The sequence below is a fragment of the Hyperoodon ampullatus genome, assembly GCF_949752795.1.
Source record: "Hyperoodon ampullatus genome assembly, chromosome: 1".
Taxonomy (NCBI): domain Eukaryota; kingdom Metazoa; phylum Chordata; class Mammalia; order Artiodactyla; family Ziphiidae; genus Hyperoodon; species Hyperoodon ampullatus.
Genome location: NC_136914.1, coordinates 117,779,410 through 117,806,585, shown reverse-complemented (window position 1 = coordinate 117,806,585; position 27,176 = coordinate 117,779,410). Strand labels below are relative to the sequence as shown.

Here is a 27,176-nt window from a genome sequence, read left to right as displayed (position 1 = left end):
AGGTCTATAAAGGTTAGAAATGGGGTAAGAAAATAATTAAATAGTGAGATCTTACTCCCTCAAACCATAGCCCTCCAAGGGACAGCTAAGTATTTTTAAAAGAGGGATAAGCCAACTAAATACAAGTTAAAATATGCCACTAAAAATCATCAATGAACACATTCAGACTTTGGCAGGATAAGATATGGGTTTAAGAGCACTTATTTACTTCATGAAAGACGGATACCCGCATTACTTCTACACAGATGCAACCTTTCAAATTAATCACATTATATATACTAACACCTTTTAAAATAATATTTTAAATATTAAGGATATTTAAATCCCAGGTTTAAAAAATGACAGTTTAGGACTTACGAAGTCATCTGTTGGTACAAGTCACATGAAGTACCATTTATATACAAAGAACTAAAAAAGAAAAGGTGGGGAAAGGGGAGGCTTAGAGAAGGTATGAATTAATTTATCTACTTAAATACCCTACCAAAGAAAATCAGATTGAAAGAGGATTGCATAGACTGTATTCTGAAATAAAATCCTTTAAAAATGCTTACTTTAAAATAGTAAGTTTTGTGTATATAATGTTTTCATTTGGTGTTATAAATCCATATAATTCCATTCAAATTTTATCAAGATGGAAACTTAAATTAAGTATTTATGCGATTTTTTTGGGTTTATTTTCTTAAACAAAAATTTCTAAAATTGGAGTAGGGGGCAAAGAAACACACAATCAATAGCAACTGATTTACAGGTTCTAAGTAAAGAATCCTCTTGAGCCAGCCCACTGCAGGCACATGAAATCTGGCTGGGTAGCATGGGGATATTACTTATTCACCTTTGCCGAAGCAGGCCCTTTAGACCAAAGCAAAACACAACAACCACCACCTAAAATCTTCAATAAAAACCAATGAAATTGAAGTCTTGGGGATTCTTAAGTAACTACTATAACTATACATTGAAAGGGTCATTGATCACGCTGACACTTCCATATTACAGAAGGTGACACACAGAGCTAGGCAAGGCTACAAATACATTTAAAAATCACTGACAAATTTTTGTCACTGATACCTGCCCTAAGCAACATTTGCTCCCTAGCTCTCCTTTTCCGTAATAGACTAGTTAACAGTATTATTCAGATGGAGACATAGTCATTTAAGTTTGACAGCTGGAAATAAAGAACAGAATAGCACAAAGCCAATTCTAAACAAATGGAACAGCAGAATATTCAACAGATGGAAACACATGGAATTAAATACAGAATCAGTGTAGTTTACATGTTTTAAAAGTATATACTTCCTTTACAAATATGTCTCATTGATAATCTATTAAGAAGCATAACTATTCAAGTGAACATTTGAATTTTCTCTTTAAGAGTTCAGAATTCTTGAAGTCTGAAGATTAGTCTCCTTCTGCTGAAATGTCCAAGACTAAAAAGGCTTCACACAGTCACTTTATGTCTCTAATTAGACATATAAAAGCCTCTATTACCTACTGTGTTGTAATAAGACTTTGAAATTCTGTAACTCTTTTATACTTGTAGAAAGCCTACAAGAGAAAAAAAAGCATATTAGCACAGCTAATATGATGTGTACACATTTCAAATTACTGATGCTGTTATATGGGCTACAATTTGAAAGCAAAATCGAAAATGAAATGATGTAAACAACACTGAGCAGTGAAGCTTCCATTTTTAAATGCGTATATTCTATAATTATTAAAGACTGACAGAACACAGAGCTGTAGTTCGTTAGTCTTGGTTTAGAAGGGGCAGAGGAAGCCAGTTACTTCATAGTATCAACAGATTCTAGATTAATGATGGGAACAGTGGTATGATAATTCATTACAATAAAGAATCTCAAATCATTTACATTTGGCCTTATAAATTCATTTTGCACACTACTCTCCAAATCTGCTTCTTTCTTGTTGTTCCCCAAACATTGATTTGTTTTAACCCAAACACTAATTTGTTTTAACACAAAGGTACAGGTTCTATTTATTCTGTCTATTGATGAATCCCTGTGCCCTCCATCCACCCATATTTATAGTGTTCAATAAATTATTATTGAGTGAATAAATGAATGAAATGCTTCTGAGCCCAGACCCAGAAGTAAAACTCTAGAATGGAAATCATAAAAAAAAAAATTCTATAAGCTCAATTATTCTTAGGTACAATTCAGGGTTGATACAATAAAAATCTAATGTTTTTCTTTCTATAGCTTAAGATAATGTAGAATGCAGTACTGAGCTCATTTCTTTAAGAACTTAATAAATAACAGCTTTTCTTATAATGAGAGCTTAAAGTATGGTAGGCACTATTCTAAGCTCATCACAGATATAATCTCATTAATTGTTTAAAAAAATTCCACAAGGTAGATAAAATTAACCCTGATTTTACATTTTAGGAAAAATGAGGCTCAAATAAATCAAGTAATTTTCCCAGGTTGCTCAGCTAGTAGAGTAGGTGGGTTCTAACCAACCATCAGATCCCAAGACCATATGTCCTCTCAAAAAAAATCTATGTCCTTTATGGTCTCAAAAACATTTTCTTTATATTCTTACAAGCTGTAGGATTAACAGAAAATGAATTCTTACTCTAATCCTCAGAATATTAGAGGACTGAAAGAGTGTTTACTTATTATGAAAAAACATTATGATTATTAAACAAAATAAATGTGTAAAATCATATGCTGTACCTCAAAGTACCTGTTTTTAAAAAAACTATCAAAATACATATGAAGATACGGTAGAAACCAAGGTCCATAACTAAAGAAAAGAGAGCTTAGTAAAGAGCAGCAGCTGAAAAAAACAATGAAAAAAGTATGCTCAAAGTCTGATTTAGATACAGAATGAAGAGTGTCAGAAAACTCAAAGGTTATCACACAAATTAACTGTAGGTTACCTTTTACGCGGGGAGTACAAACTCGCCAGCACTATATGGGACCAGAGTCTCTGTGAAGATGCATTCCAGACCTCACAATTTATTACACAAGAGAGATTTTCCACATTCCCTATTATTATTCTAAGACAGACACAGGAAGGCACAGAGCGTACCTGCATTTACCTACTGCTTTACCGGTACTTTTAGAGGGATACTAAAATATATTTTAATAGCCAACAGGTATATTAATTTGTTCCCTGGAAAATAAGCCATTTGATATAAATGTTGAAACTATCAAAAAATGGCTGTTAGTGTAGGAAAGACATTTGCAAAGTATTCAAGATAAAGAAACCACATTTCCCAGCCTTCCTTGGCCAGAACCAAAGACAATGCTCCCTGTATGTCTCTGCCCACTAGCATCACATGACAAAGCAATGCTGTCCTGGCTGCCCTAATTGAGGCAGAATTGTATTATATAGGTTGTCAGACCAAGAAAACTACCAATTCACTTAACAGGAACGAATGCACAAACCCTCCCAAAGTGTAACAATAATTTTTTGTGTTAGTGCAGCCAAAATCATTTACTATTTAAATGAACTGATAATAAGGTGGAAGATACAATGAACATATCTCATTAACAATTATTAAGAACTGTAATATTTTTTAAGGAAAAAGTAAGAAATGTATAGAATACATATGAAGGAAACAGTTAAACTCGACTAAGAAATAAAAGAATGACTAAAATTGTGGTATATCCATATAACAGAATATTGGCCTATATTAAAAATAGTGCTTATGTATTTAAAAGTTGCTAAAAGAGTAAATCTCAAAAGTTCTCATCACAAGAAGAAAAACTCTGTAACTACGTGTGGTGATGGATGCTACCAAGACTTACTGTGGTGATCATTTTGCAACATATACAAATATTGAGTCATTATGTTGGACACCTGAAACTAATACAATGCTGTATGTCAATTATACCTCAATAAAAAAGAAAAAAATAACTTATGAAAAAAATTTTAATAATATTGGGAAATGATTAAACGTAATGCCAAGTAAAACAGGATAAGAAAGCATACAAAATGTATGGTTTTAACTCTGTAAATATGTACACACACACACATGTACATAAATTTTTTACATATAAGTAGTGGGAAAATACACATTAAAAATACGCCAAGGGGGCTTCCCTGGTGGCGCAGTGGTTGGGAGTCCGCCTGCCAGTGCAGGGGACACAGGTTCGTGCCCCGATCTGGGGGCATCCCACGTGCCGTGGAGCGGCTGGGCCCGTGAGCCGTGGCCGCTGGGCCTGTGCGTCCACAGGCTCCGCGGCGGGAGAGGCCACAGCAGTGAGAGGCCCGCGTACCGCAAAAAAAAAAAAAAAAAATACGCCAAGGGCTTCCCTGGTGGCGCAGTGGTTGGGAGTCCGCCTGCCAGTGCAGGGGACACGGGTTCGTGCCCCGATCTGGGGGCATCCCACGTGCCGCGGAGCGGCTGGGCCCGTGAGCCGTGGCCGCTGGGCCTGCGCGTCCACAGGCTCCGCGGCGGGAGAGGCCACAGCAGTGAGAGGCCCGCGTATTGCAAAAAAAAAAAAAAAAAAAAAAAAAAAAATACGCCAAGGGCTTTCCTGGTGGCACAGTGGTTGAGAATCTGCCTGCTAATGCAGGGGACATGGGTTCAAGCCCTGGTGTGGGAGGATCCCACATGCCTCGGAGCGGCTAGGCCCGTGAGCCACAGCTACTGAGCCTGCGCCTCTGGAGCCTGTGCTCCGCAACAACAGAGGCCGCAGTAGTGAGAAGCCCGCGCACTGTGATGAAGAGTGGCCCCCACTTGCCACAACTAGAGAAAGCCCTTGCACAGAAACGAAGACCCAACACAGCCATAAATTAATTAATTAATTAATTTAAAAAAAAAAAAGCCAAATGTTGAAATCGTCCTAGGTGGTAGGGTTATGAGTGATTTTTAAATTTATTTTCTAAATTACACTTTCACTTGTTTTTCCAGATTTTCTATAATGACCATGAATTACTTTAATAATTAGGGGGAAAGAAAGATTAATATTTTAAAAGAGATTTAAAAAGCAGACGGCTGTTATTTGTTTTCCGTGGGGAGGAAAAGGGAGATTAAATTAGGCTGTACCTTGTTTGTGTAACCATCCCACCCTGAGTGTCATTACCCTTAAGAAAAGAAAGGTTTCTCACATCTAGTCTAGCCATAAAAACAGTAAGACAATTTTTTAAGTACTGAAGATATTAGGGCACTAAACATCCAATGGTGTTTGTAAATCACCATCCCCACGCCCACCACTGCCATGGACTTCAGGTAGCGTCTTGTGATTTAAAAGTGTCACACAGGACCTCGTTTTATCTTCAGGTTAACTCTGTGAGAAAGGTTTTTACTCCTCTTCATTATACAGAGAAAGGAAACAAAATGGGAGAAAGGAGTGATATACCTGAGCTCATGCTGCCAGTAAATGGCAGGGCCAGGATTCCAGAATGCTAGGACCTGATTCTGAGTCCAGTACTCTCTAGGGAGCAATAAAAGGTACTAGCAGGCTCTAGTTAGAGAACTTAGCTGGAAGGGTTGCATTTGCGAATAATTCCTCGTGAGATGCAGAGAAATTTTGAGGAAGTTAACATCTGCTTCTTTCTCAATTTTATTTAGATTTAAGTACATTTTAAGAAGCAGATTCCCAGATATAGAGAACTAGTGGTTACCACTGGGGAGAGGCAACATAGGGGTAGGGGGTTAAGAGGTACAAACTACTATGTATAAAATAAGCTACAAGGATACATTGTACAACACGGGGGATATAGCCAACATTTTATAGTAACTATAAAAGGAGTATAACCTTTAAAAACTGTGAATCACTATACTGTACGCCTGTAACATAATACTGTACATCAACTATTCTTCAATTAAAAGTGTTTAAATTGATTAAAATCTTTTTTCATTTAAATTTCAAATAATTAAATTCAGCTTCTCCTATTTTATCTTACTACAAGCCTCATTAGTGGGTGGACTGAATTTTTCATGAAACACCAATTACCAGTGGACACGCTATGTCTATCTTGTGTTTGAAATCTCAACCTACGTGGTCATCTTTAAATACAGGGGAACAACAGGTGAAATCTTTGCTATTAAGATGGGGAAGGGGCAATTCATTTATTTTAATTTAACTGCCTCTTTTTTTTTTTTTTTTTTTTTTGCAGTACGCAGGCCTCTCACCACTGTGGCCTCTCCCGTTGCAGAGCACAGGCTCCGGACGCGCAGGCCCAGCGGCCATGGCCCACGGGCCCAGCCGCTCCGCGGCATGTGGGATCTTCCCGGACCAGGGCACGAACCCGTGTCCCCTGCATCGGCAGGCGGACCCTCAACCACTGTGCCACCAGGGAAGCCCTAACTGCCTCTTTTTAACTTAAAAATGCATGTTAAGAAAACATAATAATCTCTGTATTACTTTGTTCTTTCTTTCTTTATTTTTTTTTAATTCTTCCTTGATTTGACTTTGCCTTTTTTCCCAGGGCAGTATAGTATTGTTTTCTCTGATTTTCTATGATTCTTTTCCTTCTCTTCTGTATTCTTCACTTAGTTGGTACTGCATGTATCTAGGCAAATTCAAATTATTTTTGAAACCATCTGTGGTATAAACAAAAAGCAAACTGTATGTACATACACAGAAAACAATGGAGGAAGAATGAGTGAAAGAAAAATGCCTCCTCAGATTAAGACACAGAGCAGCTGAAAGGTTTAATGTCTTTTTCTTTCCTCACCTTCTGAGCCAAACTCTCCTTACTCCTGCTATTGTACTTGAACGAGTTAAAACCAGCTAAAGAGAATTTTATTAGAAGAATATTTCCCCACAAAATTGAGAAGGCAAACTGGGAAATGCTGGCAATTTGAAACTATTACTTTTTCCTGTAACCTGTAGAGAAACTGGCTTGTGAGTGCAGGTATGATACTATATGACAATAATGCTCCCTCTTTGTCAATAAAACAAAGCAAAACAGACTACTTTAGCAAAGAGGATGATCTTTGCAGTTTGTTGAAACCAGCAGGGGAATCAAAAGTCTTCACTATGAAAACAGTTCTTACCTTCCAAAAGCATTTAAAAGAGCAACTATTTCCTGTCGAGTGAGTTGGAAGCCTTTAGATGGGCTGTTCTCTGGAAGCTTTTGGATTTCTTTTTCTGAGAATAATATCTTCAGGGCAGTTCCTAAACCCTGAGTCTAAAGAAAATAGTGATAAACTTTCAATTAAATTCATACAGTAATAACTGCTTTAAAGGTTTAAAGGAATACTCAGTCACTGTGATGAGAAGTCAGGAAATTCATATGAACTGCACTTTTCACCAAAATGTTCAACTATGTAAAATATAGTTTCTACTTCCTCACAGATTATGCATATGATAAATTTATCTAAGCTGTTAAGGAAATCTGAATAGTTTAACACTTTTTGGATACATATCCTACTATTCCAAATGACTAAAATGCCTTTTTTTAACGTAGAAAATATCACGTTAGGATTACAGTGTTCAATATGTAACTCTGAAAGCATTCTTTATAGCCCCTAACAATTCAAAACTTAGAAATTAGTATAAGTTTATAGGTATAGTGATACCTACACTTAATAATTTCTCAATTATTAGCAACAGAGAAAAAGAAAAATCTGATTTCAGTGTAGGCTCCATTAAAAAAATTCTGTCTCTTGACTTTCTATGACTTAATATCATCTTCGTAAAAAGATAAGAGAAAACAATCACACAATCCTTTTTACACTGAAGTATTTAGGTAAATGGGCCTGCTGGGCAGAACTTTCCTATTTTGTGACTAGGGGGCCTCCTTCTTTTGATCATTGATACAAATTCAGTGACCAAAATTTGATAATTAATTTTCTTATATAATTATATTTTACCTTTTATATAGGTATATAAAATACCAATACACTCTATTTATAACCACCAACTCCAAAAATGAATCTGAGATTGTACCAACAGAAACAGATACAATAAAACTAAAATCATTAACCTACAATAACAGGAAAAACATCCTAATACATACACATATAACAGAGTCTAATATTAATTGTTTTTATGAATAAAACAGAAAAACCACACTTTGGATTTCTAATTCAATGAACAATGAGGACATTTTAGTAAAAACTTTCAACTTCTCAGTGGAGAAATTTAAGGTTAATAATAGTTTCAAAACAGAAGACTACACACAAACCTGTAATTTCCCCCATAACCTGCATTTGTCACATCCAACACAGTCCATTATACGGGAGATATTCTTGAAATGTAACCGGAATTCCTCCTAACAAGCAGAACACATGGTCATTCTAATCAGACATTTAAAATTAAACTGCATTTGCCTGAATTATAATAAAAGTTTCGAAGCTTATTAATGAATGAGTTGTGTTTTTCAACAATGAAGTATTTGAATTTGTATAGCACAACATGGCACATAAAACAGCTAACATTAATGGCAGTTTATAAAATTCATTCTACATATTAATTCAACGAACTTTTGTTTGAGGGGCCACTCCATGCAAAGCACCAACATGTACCCTTACAGGGGACACCAAAGTAAATAATACACGGTTTTTACTTTGAAGGAGCTTAACTGCTGCTTCCATTTGATATCTGTGTACAACCAGTGGTAAATACAACTATATTATGTTTCATTTATTTCTGATGCATTGTTCTGTGTGAGTTTAAATCAGAAAGCTAGTCCTAGAACAATAATCAGTGTTCATCTCTCTCTCCTTAGGACCACACCATGTTTATAACATGTACTCCCCATCAGCACCGATGATCACAGGGCTATACAAGGGGTCTGTGATCTTACAGTCCCCCACATTTGCTAATGCAGCTTCTCCAGGGATGCTTGCTTACTGGATCCTTGACTTTTGCTGTATTAGTTTCCCACGCAGTTAGATGCCTGTGAGCATCTGTGCATGGGTTTCTGTGACTCTAAGGTCAGTCTCACCTTCTCTGAGGACAAAACTAGCTAAGAGGAAGTTTCCTCATCTTTTTCACAGGGCAAACATAGAAAATAAAAATCATTTTATTGCACTGAAGTAAACATTTTATTGCAAAGAGCTGGAGTGAGTCACCCGAAAACTTAAAGCGTTTGGAGGAATCAATACCTTGGCCAAAAGAAAGACAACATAAATAGAACACAAAAACTCCTTTGCTCTCCATTCTCATGTAATTCATGTTCTTTGGAGCAGATGGAAAAATGGACTTATATTCTCCTTTCTACACCTTTGAAAAACAGGAAACCAAATTTCCAGCATTTTATAACTTGAAAGCTAGCTGTGAAACCTTACTCTGTTCTCAGTCTTACCTTCCTCATCTATAAAAAGATATGTAATTATAGTTGTCTTGATCAGAAGTATAATATTTGTATAAACACTAAGAAAATAGGAAGCATTACAAAAATGAATTAGCATTATGTTAAATACTGTAATACTAATATACCTCTAAAACAACCATAAAACAAAACAACCTTCCAAAACTAAAATATAGTTGTGGCTAAATTACTTCATTTCAGAAATACCAAGGAACTCTTACTAGTGTATTCATTCTTGTAGCATATCCACATCTGAAACATCTCGGGGCCAAATGTGTTTCAGAATTCAGAATTTTTGAGATTTTAGAAATGTAGTACACACACTATATATTATGAAACACCCCACCAGAGTGTATGGCAACACCCTGTAATCAAATACATGATTGTTTTTGCAACAAAATGTAAGAATATTCATACAAAGCAGAATTTTTTAAAAACACTACAAATATCCTTACACCAGTTCAGGTTAGGTTTTGCTAACAAATTAATTTGTACCAAACATAAGAAAAATGTTCCAGTTTTTGGAGCTTTTTGGATTTCAGAATCGCATATAAAAAATTGTGGAGCTGTGGTAGAAGACTATTTGCCAGTCAATTTCAAATACTTTTGTGAACACTGTAAGGGTACAATGTATTCCTTAATTACTGTAAGCAAATGAAAACCAAGTGCTTATAACATGAAGTTGCATAATGTTCCTAAAATATAGTCTCCTTCTGACATCACAGGTCAACAGGTAATTTTTGCCTTATATGTTAGTCCATTAGGACGAAAACATAATAGTTTCAAAACCGTAACATTTTGTAAAGTAAACATTAGAAAACATACTATTTACTGCCTTCAAAGTGGCTAACAGTGCATGATTTTTTTTAAGACGCATCAAAACAGCAATAAGTAAATGAAAGAAAAGAAAGTAAGAAAACTTTCAAAATAATGCCTTTTGAAAAGACATGTACAAAGGTGTCATTAGTCAGAGGTATGACTGAGGATTCACTAAGCAGTTGGGCAAACTAGAAAGGAGAAAGGAATTGAGAAAGAGCTTTTTGTACCATTTATAGTAAAATCCAATCAGACCAACAAGATGGTGAACTGGGAAAGAAAGTTCAGATGAACAGGATTAAAACACAACCAGTAAACTGTTCCCCACCCAGTCCCCGAGCCAAGAATTTCTTACCTTTAACGATTTGGCCCCCTTTCTGTCACCTGCAAACATGGATTTCTCGTCAAAGTGCATGGGAAAGGACCTAATGAAATGAAAATATTATAAGCTACAGATGAAAAATTCAAGCTCTGGTAGAATTTTCTATCCCTACAAATATTTAATATTCAGAATTTACTCATGTGTAAGGTTTGGTAACGTGGGAAGGTGGCAAACAGTTTAAACTATTCAATCAAAGAGTAAAGCAAGATAAAGAGGGCTTTGTAATTTATGAGAGTGTAATGTTTTGAAGAAATTACGTGACAAAAATAACCTAAAAAATTAACTAAAAACAATTTGTGTGAAAAAATGTACAAAACTCTTAACATTTTAAAACATTTTTAAAAATTTAATGCATAATTTACCTTAGACATTTCTTAACCCAACTCTCCTCTGTGTTCATTTTTAACAATCAGTAAAGTGCAGTTTTATACACCCAGGATTTTTTTTTAAAGGTTATATTGTAGAACGTAAGGCTAATGTCCTCTTAGGTAATCTATCCTTATGCTAGCACCTATTACCATCTGAATTTAAGTAGCAACTGGAAGAATACAAAATTGGTAGAAAGAACATTAAAGTAGCGTTAAATTTTGGTACTACATAAAATTTAAAGTTATATTTAAAAATACAGCCTATTCTCAAGTGTGAAAGTTTATGCAACAAAGCTTTATAGACGCTTTTCAGTCAACATTTTTAGAAATATCTTTAAAATGCTGCCATTCTATGGAACACTTTCCTTCTCAGTTCTAATTCTCCCTCTTCCTAATTAATTTTCAGGAGTCAGTTTTTGTTGTATCAATATTTCAAGAACTACCTCACTCAACTACAGAGTGGAGAATTTCAGATCACTGACAATTCAATTCTTACTTTGTATCTTGAAAGATATTCAGTAGAAGGGTTTTTGTGTCAGCATCCTCTTTTACATTTCCAGTGTAAAGATCGACAATTGAGCGCTCAAAGTAAGGGGCCACCTTTGATAAAGCTCGAAGCTCAATTAAATATAAAAAGTACAGATTCTTTAGCCTTCTTGGGCCTTCTCCCTTGGTTTCCACAGGGTCGAAGCGGCGTTTAAATTCTTTCATATTAGGTCCCCAGGTAGGTTTACCCCAGGTTTCTAAAGAGAAAGAGAAATATATTATACACTCTTAATAAACAGGGTTTTTGCTCTATAGAGAACATGTATTTTTCCCCAACAATTTTTATACTAATAGAAAAAATCTGATTACCTTCCAAAAGATAATCTGCACATAGATGTAAATTGATACTAGCATGAAGTCCCGATATAAGCTTATAGAAGACTCTTTTCTCCAAACACAAACCTATTCAGAAAAATATTGAAAAAGAAATCACATCCATTTAGATAACAAAAATACTGAATCAAGAGGATTAGGTACATGGGCTTATTTTTAAAGTTAAGATTTGAGGACATTAAAAACAAATCAAGGACTAATATAAAATAATTAGATTGAGATACTATTACTAGAAGATAAAATGAGATTCTGACTTCAGAATGGAGTTAACTGAGTATGATAACTTAGTGCAGAATAAGATACAAATGTCTGGGCTACTGGAGGTCCAAACACTATGGATGCACTTGGAAAAGTCCTCATGTTACCCAGAAGGCAACAGCACAGATTTTTTGTGGTTTAGGCTAAACTAAAGCAGATATAAAGTCACTGCTTTGGCATAACAATAGCTGTTTCTCCTTTTCCTTTCCCTATAGATGTTCTTTATTTGAACCTACTTGTTAGTGGAGGAAGAAGAGACTGAATTCTATTTCTCTCCTTCCTCCAGATTCTTTAGTGGTTCCTATTAATCCTTTGCCCTGGAATTCTCTAACTCTACTTAACTGTATGTTCCACAGGTAAGGAGCAAAAACTTGGAAAACAGACATCCAGGAGTTTCAGCCAATTAAAAAAAAAAAGTGTGATTATTTACTATGTGAGTAAAACCGTATCAAGATGGAGTTCAGGAATATGATGGAAATTTATTTTATGTAGCCTTCTTAAGCCACACAGGCTTTTGCTCAAAACAGAAGTCAAGATAATTTCACCATCCTATCCAACCCCTGCCTCCATGGCTCTGAAGCAAGTAGCTTCTAATAGGAAAAGATAATTATTTTGAGATCTCATTCGCTAATTCAGAATTCTTCCTAGAACATTCTCATCACCATGGATAGAGACCAAAAGGTAGAAATTCAGTTCTATTTTGTGGCTTCTTCATAAAAGTATATGGCCAAATTTGAGTGTTTATGGTACCAAGGGATATAAACAATGTGAATAACTTTGATAAAACATTAGGTATTAACTTCTCTAGTAAAACTTTTAATCAAATCTGTTATCAAGTACCAAAATGATCAGATTTGAAGTTCACTTTCTCTTCCTTCCAACCTACTTCTCTAAGCAGTAAAATATCTAAAGACAAGAGAAGGGAAAATAGGCAAAGCAAAGCTCATGAAAATTCATATGCCTAAAAATGAGAACATGAAAACTAGGAGGGAATCTAATTTGCAAAGCCCACAAAGCCCCTTACCTAAAAGGGCATGGGTGGTAAGAGGGAAGGAAGGAGTAGATATGTACTTCTGTAAACTGTGAAAATTAGGTAACTTCAAGCAAAATCTTAATAATAAAAGATGAGCCAAGTGAATGCACCAAGAAGACACACAACACTCTTAGCAGAAAGTGCTGGAGAGGTGCTCCCTGCCTGCGGTCTGCTGCCAGCCCTAATGCCTGGGAAATCCAACTATTCAATTTAGAAAGTGGTTCTCCTCTTCCTCTTCTGGATTTAATTTCATTCAAATTCATTTTCATCAACTGAATTACAGGACATCAATATATAACTTTTTCTCTCACAAAAGGGCTAGATATATTGTAACACTATTATTTGGCATTTGTACATTGTTTAGTGATTTTCGAAGCAGTTTTCACAGGCATCATCTACGGTGTAGGTAAGCTGGATGGCTAGTGCCACTCTCGTGCCCCAGATCAGGAAACTGAATCTCAGAAAAGTTGAGCCAGTTGCCTATAAATAGGAGTGCTCGTTGGACTGTGTATCAATATTCAGAGACTACCATCAATAGGATATTAGGAGAGTGGTTGATATAGTATACCCTAGAATCCGATACTGCCCATAAATTTCATTCTCATCCTCCATGATCAATATGCAGAGTCTCTGACCACCTCTTTTAACCTAAATACTACTTTTCACAATTTGTGCTCTTAAAATAAAGCTAATTAAACAAAGACAAGCATCTCTTCCCACATTGGCCATTTATCAGTATAATTCCTAGCAGTATTTGCACATCAAAAATAGTTCATTGGGGCTTCCCTGGTGGTGCAGTGGTTGAGAGTCCGCCTGCCAATGCAGGGGACACGGGTTCGTGCCCCAGTCCGGGAGGATCCCACATGCTGTGGAGCGGCTGGGCCCGTGAGCCATGGCCGCTAGGCCTGTGTGTCCGGAGCCTGTGCTCCGCAACGGGAGAGGCCACAACAGTGAGAGGCCCACGTACCGCCAAAAAAAAAAAAATAGTTCATTGGGCTTCCCTGGTGGCGCAGTAGATAGGAATCTGCCTGCCAATGCAGTGGACACAGGTTCAATCCTTGGTCCAGGAAGAGCCCACATGTCACGGAGCAACTAAGCCCGGGCGCCACAACTACTGAGCCTGAGCTCTATAGCCCGCGAGCCACAACTACTGAGCCCACGTGCCACAACTACTGAAGCCCGCATGCCTAGAGCCCGTGCTCCACAAGAGAAGCCACCACAACGAGAAGCCCGTGCTCCGCAACAAAGTGTAGCCCCCGCTCGCCGCAACTAGAGCAAGCCCGTGTGCATCAATGAAGGCCCAACACAGCCAAAAAAAAAAAAAAAGAAAAAAAGTTCATTAAAAAACAAAGAGAAATCACGTTCATAAGTTAACACGACTGATTAACAAAGATAAAATGGAATTAAGTGCTTAGTTTAACTCAGTAGAGTTCCTATAAGGTTATGGCTATGAAATATCCATTTTCCAGTGTCATTCAACTTGCTTATCTTTCATTAATATATTTGAACTTTTGGTTTCATAAATTAATGGCAATTTGGTAAAATTTTTAAAAGCATCATATATCCAGTTATTAACCAAAGTTGTTAAAATCCTAGAATGTTTCAGCTTTCCATTAATAACGTTTCATAATTTCAACACTAGAAAATATAAGAATGCAAAGGTATGTGATATATTGGGATCTATATTACTTTATCCTTTAGTTAGACAAGTTTAGACTATATGTGTAAACATGTTTAAAACCTTCTGAATTCAAATTCATCTTCCCTTAATTTCATATATAAAAAAAAGTACTTCCTTCCAAAAAGAATGCCTCTACTTAAAAAAACAGACTTGCATAGCGGTTACTAGAAAAGTAGTTTGGATGAGTATTACATACAGAATGGAAATAAAACTGGGAACCAGTTCTGGAACCCTCATGACCACATCTGCCCTGTATATTTCCACAACACTGGTTTTTAACTGACCAGTATCCTCAAAATTTTCAAATAATTTTATCCTAAACTATAATAACCTAAAACATGTTATTTTCTTTCAAACACTGTCAAGATTTAATGAATCCTAAAACTTACAAATATATATTAAATAAATTCATTTTTTGCAAGATGCCAATAAATTTAAAATGCAGACATTAAATTTACCTTCTAGCCACGTGTAGAACGATTCTCCTAAAAAACAAAACAAAAACAATCAAAATTATACACACACACAGAATTGGGTGAAAATGTTTAAATGGTCATTCAGAAATAAGAATAAATTAAGTCTATAAAATATTTCTCATGACAGATTAAGGAATATGTCCACTGCTCATGTGTAATGGAAAAATAGGCATATGGTTCTAGAAAATAAAGTCCAAAGGTTACTGAAGTAGTTTTGGGAAAAAGTTCTTATAAATGACATTTTGACTTGTAAAATTTTTGAGAAAACTTCCAGTCAAAATATTATGTAAACCTTATTCACTTGAAGGCTTAAATATCCATAAGTATGAGGAGAAACAATCTTAAATTTGCTTTTGATGATAACCATAGCATTATTCAAAACTTCCAGAAAAAAGTGAATTATAATTAATATGAAAATCAAATTATTAATTCCATTTTTCCTGAGCAATAAACCTAAATATATTTCCTCAATTATCTAAAACTACTAAGTTTTAAGAGATAATTAAAAAGTTCCCTAAATTTTCAAAATAATTCTTCAGAAAAGTTAACAACCAGAATATGAAGGGGCCTTTCTTGTGTACTATGCTAAAAGAACTATTTCTAGCTCAATATTGTTCTGAGTGAAAAGAAAAATGGCAGTCAATAAAGATAAAAACAGTTAATATACTTCCTAAGTTACTCATCCTTATTTTAATTGCGAAAAGCAAAGCATGATGATAAAAACTCAACACGTAGGTGAGTTGAGCAAGGAGTCCAGGGGACAAATTAGATGGTGGGGAATTACTTTGCCTCCTGAGAGTCTTCACCCTTAGCAAAACAACACAAACATCTTCCTAGATAATCATTCATTCAACATACTCTTACTCAGATGATACTCTTACACAAAACATCATTCATTATCTCACTTGTTTACTCAAAAAGCCCCAGCTGCTAACAGGAAAAGTCTAGCTCCTAAGGTCCTCAATAATCTGGCCTCTACTCATCTTTCTAATTTTAAATTACCCCATATATGAAAGTCTTTCCTACACTCCCCAAACATGCCTTGTTTTTCCTTTCTCAACCCCTTGGTCCATACTGTCATCCAAGTAGCCCACACTATCCAATTCTACAGGCTTTAAATCAGTCCATCATTCAAGTCCATCTCAAATGCCACCTCCTCCAGTAAATTTTCCCAGTGAGGCAGGATCTGTTCTACCTCTGAAGAGCTACACCACCTACTGTTGTACTATGTATGTAATACTTCTTTATTATCACTTATGTACAGTGCTGATCATTCCTACTATACATATTTTTAGCTCCTAGAGGGAAGGCATGTTTTATACATTTTTCTATCCTTTACAATGCCATCACAGTGCCCTTGACACATAGGGCAACTTTATTTTTTAAAATAAATTTATTTATTTATTTATTTTTGACTGTGTTGGGTCTTTGTTGCTGTGCCCAGGCTTTCCCTAGTTGCGGAGAGCGGGGGCTACTCTTTGTTGCAATGCACGGGCTTCTCATTGCGGTGGCTGCTCTTGTTGTGGAGCACGGGCTCCAGGCACACAGGCTTCAGTAGTTGTGCCTTGTGGGCTCTAGAGCACACGCTCAATAGCTGTGGCGCACAGGCTTAGTTGCCCCACAGCATGTGGGATCATCACGGACCAGGGATAGAACCCGTGTCCCCTGCACTGGCAGGCAGGTTCTTAACCACTGCGCCACCAGGGAAGTCCCTAACATAGGGTAACTTTAAACTATAAAAAACACTCTTATTTTTTTGGCCACCATTGATTGGTAGCTATTTTCTGAAAAAAATAGGATACTTTCTTTTGAATTAAAAACAGGAAAAAATCAAATTTTGATCATTAAAGGCATTTCTTCTACATTTGAAGCAAACATAAAATGAGACTTTTAACTTACCATCATCTTCTCCTGAAAGACAAAATAATAGACAAGATTTTAGAAAATGTCTTACACAGTTCAGATTCCAATCCTATTTATTTATGGGATTAAAACTTACTATGTGTTAAACTATTAATTATACCATGAACCTTGCTCAGTGTGTAGTTACCCTGTAAATAAGACTTCTTAATAAGAATATAGGCCAAAGAGTACAAGATTTTCACATATGTTTTATGCAATAAATAGTATCAGAGAGTAACTAAACAATCATAAAGACCACTAGTTTCAATAATTAACAAATATACAGTCACTCCTTTAATCATTATGCACACAACTCTCTGAACATGTGTTTCCAGACTGGAGTACTTTTCTTTCTTAAGTTACTGCTCCTCAGCACATATTCACCTTAATAAAAGCACTTCCCAAACTCTAGTCAGTGAAAGCATCCCTGCAGGGGTTATGGGGCTGCCTAGATGTGGGGGAGAGGCCAGAAGGCTGGGCTTTCAGGCTGCACAGCAGCCCTGTCTTGATTAGCTTTACATGTGGAATTCTGACAGAAAATTTCATTTTTGGAAAAAAGCTGTTGGAAAGCTAGCTGTGGAAGCCAGGAATAGTGTGGAAGAAACACAGTTAAGAATATTAACCACCAAGCCAGCTCTACAACAAACGCTAAAGGAACTTATATAAGTGGGAAACACAGAGAAGAAAAGGACCTACAAAAACAAACCCAAAACAATTAAGAAAATGGTACTAGGAACATGCATATCGATAATTACATTAAACGTGAATGGATTAAATGCTCCAACCAAAAGACACAGGCTTGCTGAATGGATACAAAAACAAGACCCATATACATGCTGTCTACAAGGGACCCACTTCAGACCTAGGGACACATTCAGACTAAAAGTGAGGGGACAGAAAAAGATATTCCATGCAAATGAAAATCAAAAGAAAGCTGGAGTAGCAATACGCAGATAAAACAGACTTTAAAATAAAGAATGTTACAAGAGACAAGGAAGGACACTAAATAATGATCAAGGGATCAATCCAAGAAGAAGATAAAACAACTGTAAATATTTATGCACCCAACGTAGGAGCACCTCAATACATAAGGCAACTGCTAACAGCTATAAAAGAGGAAATTGACAGTAACACAATAATAGTGTGGGACTTAAACACCTCACTTACACCAATGGACAGATAACACCTCACTTACACCAACGGACAGATCTTCCAAACAGAAAATTAATAAGGAAACGCAAGCTTTAAATGACACAACAGACCAGATAGATTTAATTGATATTTATAGGACATTCCATCCAAAAAGAGCAGATTACACTTTCTTCTCAAGTGCGCACAGAACATTCTCCAGGATAGATCACATCTTGGGTCACAAATCAAGCCTCAGTAAATTTAAGAAAACTGAAATCATATCAAGCGTCTTTTCTGACTACAAAGCTATGAGATTAGAAATGAATTACAGGGAAAAAAACACAATCACATGGAGGCTAAACAATATGTTACTAAATAACCAAGAGATCACTGAAAAAATCAAAGAGGAAATCAAAATATACCTAGAGACAAACGACGATGAAAACACGATGATCCAAAACCTATGGGATGCAGCAAAAGCAGTTCTAAGAGGGAAGTTTATAGCTATACAAGCCTACCTCAAGAAACAAGAAAAATCTCCAATAAACAATCTAACCTTACACCTAAAGGAGCTAGAGAAAAAAGAACAAACAAAACCCTAAGTTAACAGAAGGAAAGAAATCATAAAGATTAGAGCAGAAATCAATGAAATCGAAACAAAGAAAACAATAGCAAAAATCAATAAAACTAAAAGCTGGTTCTTTGAGAAGATAAACAAAATTAATAAACCATTAGCCAGACTCATCAAGAAAAAGAGGGAGAGGACTCAAATCAATAAAATTAGAAATGAAAAAGGAGATGTTACAACAGACACTGCAGAAATACAAAGCATCCTAAGAGACTACTACAAGCAACTCTATGCCAATAATATGGACAACCTGGAAGAAATGGACAAATTCTTAGAAAGGTATAACTTCCAAGATGGAACCAGGAAGAAACAGAAAATATGAGCAGACCAATCACAAGTAATAACATTGAAACTGTGATTTAAAATCTTCCAAGAAACTAAAGTCCAGGAGCAGATGGCTTCACAGGTGAATTCTATCAAAAATTTAGAGAAGAGCTAACACCCATCCTTCTCAAACTCTTCCAAAAAACTGCAGAGGAAGGAACACTCCCAAACTCATTCTATGAGGCCACCATCACCCTGACACCAAAATCAAACAAAGATACTACAAAAAAAGAAAATTACAGACCAATATCACTGATGAATATAGATGCAAAAATCCTCAACAAAAATAACAGAATCCAACAACACATTAAAAGGATGAAACACCATGATCAAGTGGGATTTATCCCAGGGATGCAAGGATTCTTCAATATACGCAAATCAATGAATGTGATACACCATATTAACACATTGAAGAGTAAAAACCATACAATCATCTCAACAGATGCAGTAAAAGCTTTTGACAAAATTCAACACCCTTTTATGATAAAAATTCTACAGAAAGTGAGCACAGAGGGAACCTACCTCAACATAATAAAGGCCATATATGACAAACCCACAGCAAACATCATTTGCAACAGTGAAAAACTGAAAGCATTTCCTCTAAGATCAGCAACAAGACAAGGCTGCCCACTCTTAGCACTATTATTCAACATAGTTTTGGAAGTCCTAGCCACAGCATCAGAGAAGAAAAAGAAATAAAAGGAATACAAATTGGAAAAGAAAAAGTAAAGCTGTCACTGTTTGCAGATGACATGATACTACACATAGAGAATCCTAAAGATGCCACCAGAAAACTACTAGAGCTAATCAATGAATTTGGTAAAGTTGCAGGATACAAAATTAATGCACAGAAATCTCTTGCATTCCTATATGCTAACGATGAAAAATCTGAAAGAGAAATTAAGGAAACACTCCCATTTACCACTGCAACAAGAAGAATAAAATATCTAGGAATAAACCTACCTAAGGAGACAAAAGACCTGTATGCAGTAAACTATAAGACACTGATGAAAGAAATTAAAGATAATAACAACAGATGGAGAGATATACCATGTTCTTGGATTGGAAGAATCAATATTGTGAAAATGACTATACTACCCAAAGCAATCTACAGATTCAATGCAATCCCTATCAAATTACCACTGGAATTTTTTATAGAACTAGAACAAAAAAATCTTAAAATTTGTATGGAGACACAAAAGACCCCGAATAGCCAAAGCAGTCTTGAGGGAAAAAAGTGGAGCTGGAGTAATCAGACTCCCTGACTTCAGACTATACTACAAAGCTACAGTAATCGAGACAATATGGTACTGGCACAAAAACAGAAATATAGATCAATGGAACAAGATAGAAAGCCCAGAGATAAACCCATGCACCTACGGTCAACTAATCTATGACAAAGGAGGCAAGGATATACCATGGAGAAAAGACAGTCTCTTCAATAAGTGGTGCTGGGAAAACTGGACAGCTACATGTAAAAGAATGAAATTAGAACACTCCCTAACACCATACACAAAAATAAACTCAAAATGGATGAAAGACCTAAATGTAAGACCGGACACTATAAAACTCTTAAGAGGAAAACATAGGAAGAACACTCTTTGATGTAAATCACAGCAAGATCTTTTTTGATTGCCTCCCAGAGTAATGGAAATAAAAACAAAAATAAACAAATGGGACCTAATGAAACTTAAAAGCTTTTGCACAGCAAAGGAAACCATAAACAAGATGAAAAGACAATCCTCAGAAAATATTTGCAAACAAATCAACGGACAAAGGATTAATCTCCAAAATATATAAACAGCTCATGCAGCTCAATATTAAAAAAACAACCCAATCCAAAAATGGGCAGAAGACCTAAATAGACATTTCTCCAAAGAAGACATACAGATGGCCAAGAAGCACATTAAAGCTGCTCAACATCACTAATTATTAGAGAAATGCAAGTCAAAACTACAATGAGATATCACCTCACACCAGTTAGAATGGGCATTATCAGAAAATCTACAAACAACAAATGCTGGAGAGGGTGTGGAGAAAAGGGAACCCTCTTGCACTGTTGGTGGGAATGTAAATTGATACAGCCACTATGGAGAACAGTATGGAGGTTCCTTAAAAAACTAAAAATAGAATTACCATATTACCCAGCAATCTCACTACTGGGCCTAAACCCAGAGAAAACCAGAATTCAAAAAGAGACATGCACCCCAATGTTCACTGCAGCACTATTTACAATAGCCAAGTCATGGAAGTGACCTAAATGCCCATCGACAGACAAACGGATAAAGAAGATGTGGCACATATATACAATGGAATATTACTCAGCCATAAAAAGGAACGAAATTGGGTCATTTGTAGAGACGTGGATGGATCTAGAGACTGTCATACAGAGTGAAGTAAGTCAGAAAGAAAAAAACAAGTATCATATATTAACGCATATATGTGGAACCTAGAAAAATGGTACAGATGAACCAGTTTGCACAGCAGAAAGTGAGACACAGATGTAGGGAACAAACGTATGGACACCAAGGGGGGAAAGCAGCAGCGGGTGGTGGTGGTGGTGTGATGAATTGGGAGATTGGGATTGACATGTATACACTGATGTGTACAAAATGGATGACTAATAAGAACCTGCTGTATAAAAAAATAAAATAAAATTCAAAAAAAAATTAAACAGCTGTTAATCAACAATTGGTGGTTTCAATGGAGAAAGCATATAAACAGCATTAGTGAGAGCTATTGCATTACTTCCTGGGGTACCCACTTGTCACCCAGGACCCATTCTCTCCCTTACCTAGTCTTTTGTCTCCCTCTTCTACACTTGTTTTTTCTCTGCTCCTCTTTCCTCCCTCCATCCTTTTCTCTATGCACTCTCCTTCCTCTCTTCATCTTTCCTACAGCCTCATGTCTCTAGTTTATCATAATATGGAAATGAAGTATTTCTTAGGACTTGATGCTTTTATTAAATGAACAATTATATTTTCTGCTTTAAGAGTAAGTGATCCATATATATGGAATCTAAAAAAAAAAAAAAAAGGTCCCATCCTAGAGGCAGGACAGGAATAAAGACGCAGACGTAGAGAATGGACTTGAGGCCACAGGGAGGGGGAAGGGTAAGCTGGGATGAAGTGAGAGAGTAGCCTGGACATAAACACACTGCCAAATGTAAAATAGCTAGCTAGTGGGAAGCAGCACCATAGCACAGGGAGATCAGCTCCGTGCTTTGTGACCACCTAGAAGGGTGGGATAGGGAGGGTGGGAGGGAGACGCAAGAGGGAGGGGATATGGGGAGATATGTATACATATAACTGATTCACTTTATTATACAGCAGAAACTAACACAACATTGTAAAGCAATTATACTCCAAAAACGATGTTAAAAAAAAAAAAGGGCTTCCCTGGTGATGCAGTGGTTAGGAATCCGCCTGCCAACGCAGGGAACACGGGTTCAAGCCCTGGTCAGGAAGATCCCACATGCTGCAGAGCAACAAAGCCCGTGCGCCACAACTGAGCCTGCGCTCTAGAACCCGCGAGCCACAACTACTAAAGCCTGCACGCCTAGAGCCCGTGCTCCGCAACGAGAGGCCACCACAATGAGAAACCTGCACGCTGCAACAAACAGTAGCCCCCATTCGCCACAACTAGAGAAAGCCCACGCACAGTAATGATGACCCAGCACAGCCAAAAAAATAAAGATGTAAAAAAAAGGAGTAAGTGATCATAGAAAAGGTCTGAAAGGATACCTTCCAAACTCTGTACTACGGAAAAGAAAAAGTGTGTGGAGGCAGGTAGGGGTGGGGGAAGCGTTCCCTTTTTACTTTATATAACTTTTGCATTGTTTCAATTTTTATAAAATCTTGTATAATAAAAACATTTAAGTTGAAAATGTAAAAGTTATGAGGTAAAAGTAGTAAAAGAGACAAAGGATAAGAAGCCATGCACACCTTCTTCACACTCCGATTATCTTGCCCAAGCAGTTTCAGGATGAATTTGGGAAAACTATTGGCCATACTGTGAGTGCACATCTGAGAGCAGTCCATTCATTCAAACTTCCTAAGTCACTCTCGTTCTGAGAAATGCCTAAAGAGATGAATCTAGACCAGGAAATTCAAGTTCCTAAATCAATCCTGGTCTAAAGAAAGCATTAGAATGGCACGTCAATCACAGGGCTGCTCCCAGGGTTTGAGTCCTCGTTGAGAATAGACTGAGGATACGCCTAATAATTTTATATTGAATAAACTCCAACTATGTAAGACAATGCTGTCCCATATAACTATAACAACAGCCATATATGTAATTAAAATTTTTTTCTAATAAAAATTTGTTATGTTTTCTAATATCCACATTTTAAAAAGCAAAAAGTATACATGCACTGCAGTACATCAACAATTTGTTTTGTGATGCAAGAGTTAAAGTAGTTCTACCAAAACAATCAGGTTCTGTTTAATGGCAAAAATATTTTATACTACTTCAGTTTTTAAATTGAAATGAACTAAAATGACGTAAAATTTAGTTTCACACTAGTCACATTTCATGTGCTCAACAGCCTGATGTGGCAAAGTCGCAACCTAACTTTCTGATACTTCTCTGCATCCTTCTGAATCAGAGTGTCGTGCATGGATCAGCACTTGGGCATTACCTGGGAGTCTCACCCACGACTTACAGAATCAGAACCTGTATTTTTTTTTTTTTTTTTTTTTTTTTTTTTTTTTGTGGTATGCGGGCCTCTCACTGCTGTGGCCTCTCCCATTGCGGAGCACAGGCTCCGGACGCGCAGGCTCAGCGGCCATGGCTCACGGGCCCAGCCGCTCCGCGGCATGTGGGATCCTCCCAGACCAGGGCACGAACCCGTGTCCCCTGCATCGGCAGGCGGACTCTCAACCACTGCGCCACCAGGGAAGCCCCAGAACCTGTATTTAACAAGGCTCCTAGGAGATTTGTATGCGTACTGAAGTCGGAGAAGCATGCTATGAGTCAGTGGTTCTGAAAGCGGCTGCATACTGGAATCATCTGGAGAGCTTAAAAAACACCAATGCCTGGGTCCAAATTCCAAAGACTGTGACAACTGGTATGGGACAGGGCCTGGGCATTTAGATTTTTACCAGTTCCTCAGGAACCTCTAATATATATAGATTACTCATTTATTCTAATTTATTTTATATATAGCTCCTAATGTAGGGCCTGGCACGTATCAGGCAGTCAATAAGTGACAGTAATTATATAAAACGTGGAAATCTTGAGACCTAACTATGAACTAATCTTATACTTTTGATCATTCAAATTAAGCAAAAATATAAAATAGTTGAAAATTTTCTCAACATATAATTACAAAGGTATCTTGTAAACAATTTCTAAAACCGTGAAAATGTATCAAAAACCCACCTCGGCTGGGTGCCAGAGGATTTAAAGGACGATAAACAGATCGAGGCCTGAAAAAGAAAATACAAAACTCAAACGTAAAATGGTTTGACATTTTGATGTAATTTTTTCCAAGAGAAACAAGTATTCCCCTTCTTCCACCCTCCCTCTAGTCAATCCTCCTCTTTCCCCTACCCCCTCCAGTTACTTGAAACAGTTTTCTTCGTAGATGCTGTTCCACACTCTCCACGCAGAGGACCCTTTATAGCCAGTGTAACGCTCAGGGTTCAGCAAAAGGTCTACATACTGAGCAGCTGGAGATCTCTCATCTGAACAAGAAACAATTCATAAAACCATCCACATTTCACTATTTATCTAAAATTTACCATTACAAAGCAAACAGGACTATCCAAAGGTTAGAGAAATGCTACGCTTTCAAGTCATCTCCAACTTAAATGGTAGAGTGGTTAGCACACTTGTGACTGTCCTTGACCCAGGACTTAAAATAACTTGAACTTGAGAGAGGAAAAATAACTGCTCACTTTCTTTTGGACGCTCAATGCCCTCTTACGGAATGTAACAGGCTTTACCTTATTAGAGGCATTAATCATTTCTTAAGTTTTAACCACTAGGACTGAAAAGACCTAACAGAATCATAACCTGTTCTTAATATTTTATGTGATTGCCCCCCTATGTATATATCTACCTAAACACATACTTGAAACATTTATTTTGTTTGCATATCTAAAAAAAAAAAAAAAGATTTCCCTGATACTTTCTACTTGGACTTACGAAGTAAATGGTGCAGTAACTTTGTGATTCAAATTTGATCATTTATAGAGTTACACAATGTTGTAGTAAAAAAAAGTTACAAATTTATTTTTACCAATGTTAATATATTGGTTAACATATTAATTGGTTAACATATTGGTGAGTAGGCACAACTTCAAGAATTTATTAACACATTTAAAATTAAATAACGATTTTCTGTGTTGAAACTCAAATTAGTATTACTAGATCTCCACTATTTGGACAACATTTTGATAGAGATCTCTGGGGGATACAAAAGATAAAGAAAAATGGTCTTAATGGTCACATTCTGGGTAGAAAAGGGAAGCACACGCTTTTCGATCTACAGAAAAATTATAATGACTATGCTTCACACATCTATGCTAATACCACCTATAAGCTGAAATGCTATGTATGTTGGCATGGATGTATTCTTTTATGTACATGCTTCCTAATTTTTGGTGTCACGGTATTAAATCAATGGTATATAGACACCTGACTTGAAACAGGGACAAACATGGTCATTAAAATATGGCCCCTCTTGCTTTCATTACCTATCAGTCAAAAATATTCATTGGCGGGGCTTCCCTGGTGGTGCAGTGGTTGGGAGTCCGCCTGCCGATGCAGGGGACGCGGGTTCGTGCCCCGGTCCGGGAGGATCCCACGTGCCGCGGAGCGGCTGGGCCTGTGAGCCATGGCCGCTGAGCCTGAGCGTCCGGAGCCTGTGCTCTGCGGCGGGAGAGTCCACGGCAGTGGGAGGCCCGCGTACCGCAAAAAAAAAAAAAAAATTCATTGGCCATTCAATGACCGTAGATTGAGATGATCCATAATCTTAAGGGAAAAAAAAGCAGCGTCCTGATCCATGCCTTTCAAAAACTACCTGATACTTTTGTGATGTATAAAGAGTACAAAGATAATCATAACTTATCATTACTAAATGAGTGGTATCTAACTTACAGACAATGAAAACATGATTTTGAAGAATACTGGCTCTATTTCCAGCACTAACATTATATAGATATTCCACTAAATAAGTTAAAGCACAGAAAACGTTAACTTACAGAAGGATGAACAGAAACTGTTGAAGGACATTTATTGATCAGGACTTAAAACAATAATTTAAAAAATCTTAATTGAAAAATAAAAATTCAAATCATTTAGTTAATAAAATATGGATTTTACAGTAAAATTTTAAGTTTTACAATTCACTAATTTCTGTTATATATTTTAAATTCCTTTGAGCTGTTCTCAATTAAGTTCACTTGCAAAACTGACTCAGTTATGTATAAGCTTTAGAAATATTAATATCATAAATATATACCCATTGGCATATACATGTATACACACGTGTATAAAGAACGTATGTGCATGCACATAAGCTTACACTTACGTACAGTCATCTATGAATGTGAAGATTGAATTAGTATCAACCTCTTCGCCCAATTAAACAACCAACAAAGAAAAAAAAAATACCCTGGATTCAAATATTAAAGTATATGGATTTAAAATATACTCTAAGGGAGTAGAAAGTCACATGAGTAAAATCAATCATATCAGTTTTTAAAGTACTTAAGTAAACTTACGTTCTTAATGTTCTTAGTGTGTATTCCCTTAATTCCCAAATCAGAAGTTGTTTTAAAAATTTTAATACTTTTTCAAATCATGAAAAAGGTGTTTTGTTAACCTACAGAAGGTATCAGCAAACTATGACCCACAGGCCAAGTCTGGTCTGCTGTGTATTTTTGTAAAGAAAGTTTTATGGGAACACAAGTCATGTTCATTTGCTTATGTGCCACTTTCACATTATTATGGCAGAGTTGAGCAGTTGCAAGAGAGACCATATGGTTCACAAAGCCTAAAATATTTACTGTCTGCCCATTTACAGAAGAAAAAGTTTGTCAACCCCTGACCTATACTGAC

General features: G+C 36.5%; 1 protein-coding gene across 2 annotated transcripts in view; it reads right to left on the bottom strand.

Moving 5' to 3' along the window:
• Positions 1-1,481: 1,481 nt before the first annotated feature.
• Positions 1,482-27,176, bottom strand: part of ERO1B (endoplasmic reticulum oxidoreductase 1 beta) — a gene marked incomplete at both ends in the record, with an annotated part of 61,373 nt that continues 35,678 nt past the window's right edge. The window contains 10 exons of one of the 2 annotated variants that reach the window (XM_079712704.1): positions 1,482-1,542; positions 6,971-7,104; positions 8,104-8,190; positions 10,403-10,472; positions 11,294-11,540; positions 11,653-11,745; positions 15,107-15,133; positions 17,024-17,035; positions 24,492-24,538; positions 24,676-24,796. In XM_079712704.1, coding sequence (XP_079568830.1) covers positions 1,482-1,542; positions 6,971-7,104; positions 8,104-8,190; positions 10,403-10,472; positions 11,294-11,540; positions 11,653-11,745; positions 15,107-15,133; positions 17,024-17,035; positions 24,492-24,538; positions 24,676-24,796 — 899 coding nt within the window. The remainder of the gene's footprint in view (positions 1,543-6,970; positions 7,105-8,103; positions 8,191-10,402; positions 10,473-11,293; positions 11,541-11,652; positions 11,746-15,106; positions 15,134-17,023; positions 17,036-24,491; positions 24,539-24,675; positions 24,797-27,176) is intronic. The other variant, XM_079712703.1, reaches the window with a different exon arrangement.